Source organism: Dichomitus squalens, assembly GCF_000275845.1.
Source record: "Dichomitus squalens LYAD-421 SS1 unplaced genomic scaffold DICSQscaffold_25, whole genome shotgun sequence".
Taxonomy (NCBI): domain Eukaryota; kingdom Fungi; phylum Basidiomycota; class Agaricomycetes; order Polyporales; family Polyporaceae; genus Dichomitus; species Dichomitus squalens.
The window spans coordinates 98594-100174 of record NW_006766907.1 but is presented as its reverse complement, the minus strand read 5'-3'; the positions used below and the strand labels follow the sequence as shown (position 1 = coordinate 100174).

The 1581-nt window shown below is 51.0% G+C and overlaps 1 protein-coding gene across 1 annotated transcript; it reads right to left on the bottom strand.

Annotated features, from left to right (window-relative positions):
• Positions 1-700: 700 nt before the first annotated feature.
• Positions 701-1185, bottom strand: DICSQDRAFT_171708 (uncharacterized protein; the record flags this gene model as incomplete). The annotated part of the gene is made up of 2 exons (XM_007367392.1): positions 701-868; positions 925-1185. 2 exons carry the CDS (start codon positions 1183-1185, stop codon positions 701-703), a joined length of 429 nt encoding a protein of 142 aa, XP_007367454.1.
• Positions 1186-1581: the final 396 nt, after the last annotated feature.

The window sequence follows — 1581 nt, the reverse complement described above, 5'->3', positions numbered from 1 at the left end:
CTGTAGATTGGGGGTACAGAGGTCCCCTATATATACTACTGTACATCTGTGGCTACGTAGTACTATACAGTACATTCCCAGGATGCACAGTCGCACAGAGAAGTAGTGCGTACACAGCGAAGCTGTGTGTGTACCACATGAGTAGTACAGCCTCGGTTATTGCAGTAACCGGCTGTGCCGTTCCATATCTTGTGACGGCTGTGTTAGGCAAGCTGTGTAAACCAGCGCCTGTTCAACAGTGGTGGTCAAGGTCAAGGTCAAAGCTAGTTGTATGCGCCGTCACCTACCGTGTTGGCAGCGGCCGATCTCCAGAGGCGTCATACGTCATGACTCCTGCAGGTTGACCCGTCTCCTCCTTCATCTCAATTCATGTTTGGACTCTGCTTGCAAGCAAGCAGCACGCTTTCCCTACGCTTACGCGTAACAAGGGACGGTATTTTCTTGAACAGCTGCACCCTTCCCTTTAACTCGTAGACAGTCGTTGTAATTACGGCCTACCATGAGGCTTGGCCTCGCAGGGCAATAAACGGGATCCAGAAAGAAAGAAAGAAAGGGATGGTATTTAACGATAGGGATGATACATTGGAGATATATGCACAGCTAGCTATGCAAACAAGCCTCTATGGGACGCGACATGGCGCATATATCCAAGCCGATCATGCCATTCGACGCATGAGTTGCAGGCCTCCCGAGAGGAAGGCTAATCGCTCAAGGTCAAGTCGATCGTCTCTCCCTGTACCAAACATAGCCGAGAGGACGACTCGGCGACCGGTTCTTCCTTCTTGACCCTTTTGGCTTTAGACATCTTGCGCCTCTTCTTTTTCCGCGCCATCTTATCTATCCGTTCCATCATCTGAGAGAGCTGTCCCTGCAGCTTACTATCAGTGAGACGCGGATGAAACATTGGGGTATCTCGTGCCGAACCTTCAGCACGCTCAGCTCCTCTTCGCCCTCATCCGAGGAATCCACTATGTCTGGCTTGACGTCTTCTTCGTCGTTGTCACCAGCAAGCGCCTGAGTCTCATCGCGTTGACGCTTAGGCACTCTGACAACATTGTTTTCATGGTCCTGCTCCTGATGGAGGCTGCAACGCGTCGCTGGCAGATCTAGAAGGGGGGCGATGCCTCGAGCTTGCAACAGAGCTGCAGCCAACGTGTCACCGACATGAGATAACAACGAGGCCATCTCTGAGACTCACAGATAGGGCGATAGCGAAAGAGGAACTTGACTAACGACCCCTCCTCTAGGTCAGTCAACGTAGCAATAGAAACGGGACCGCGGGGGTATATTGAAATCGTTTCTCCAAGGCTTGGTGTACATCAGGAAAACGTCACGGACTTGTACAGGTACTTGGGGTACTTGGCCAAGTACCTCAAGTATCCCAAGTACCTCAAGTACCCCAAGTCCAATGGACTTGGCCAAGTCGGGTGGGTCGACTTGGCCAAGTACCAGGTACTTGGCCAAGTCCTCCAAGTCCCTGTTCAAGTTCATGCCCAAGTTCACTGTGAGATGTATTGAATAAAGATGATATGCATGGAAGTCAATCAAAGGACAGCTGCTCTTGATCAAGGTCAAGTGTAC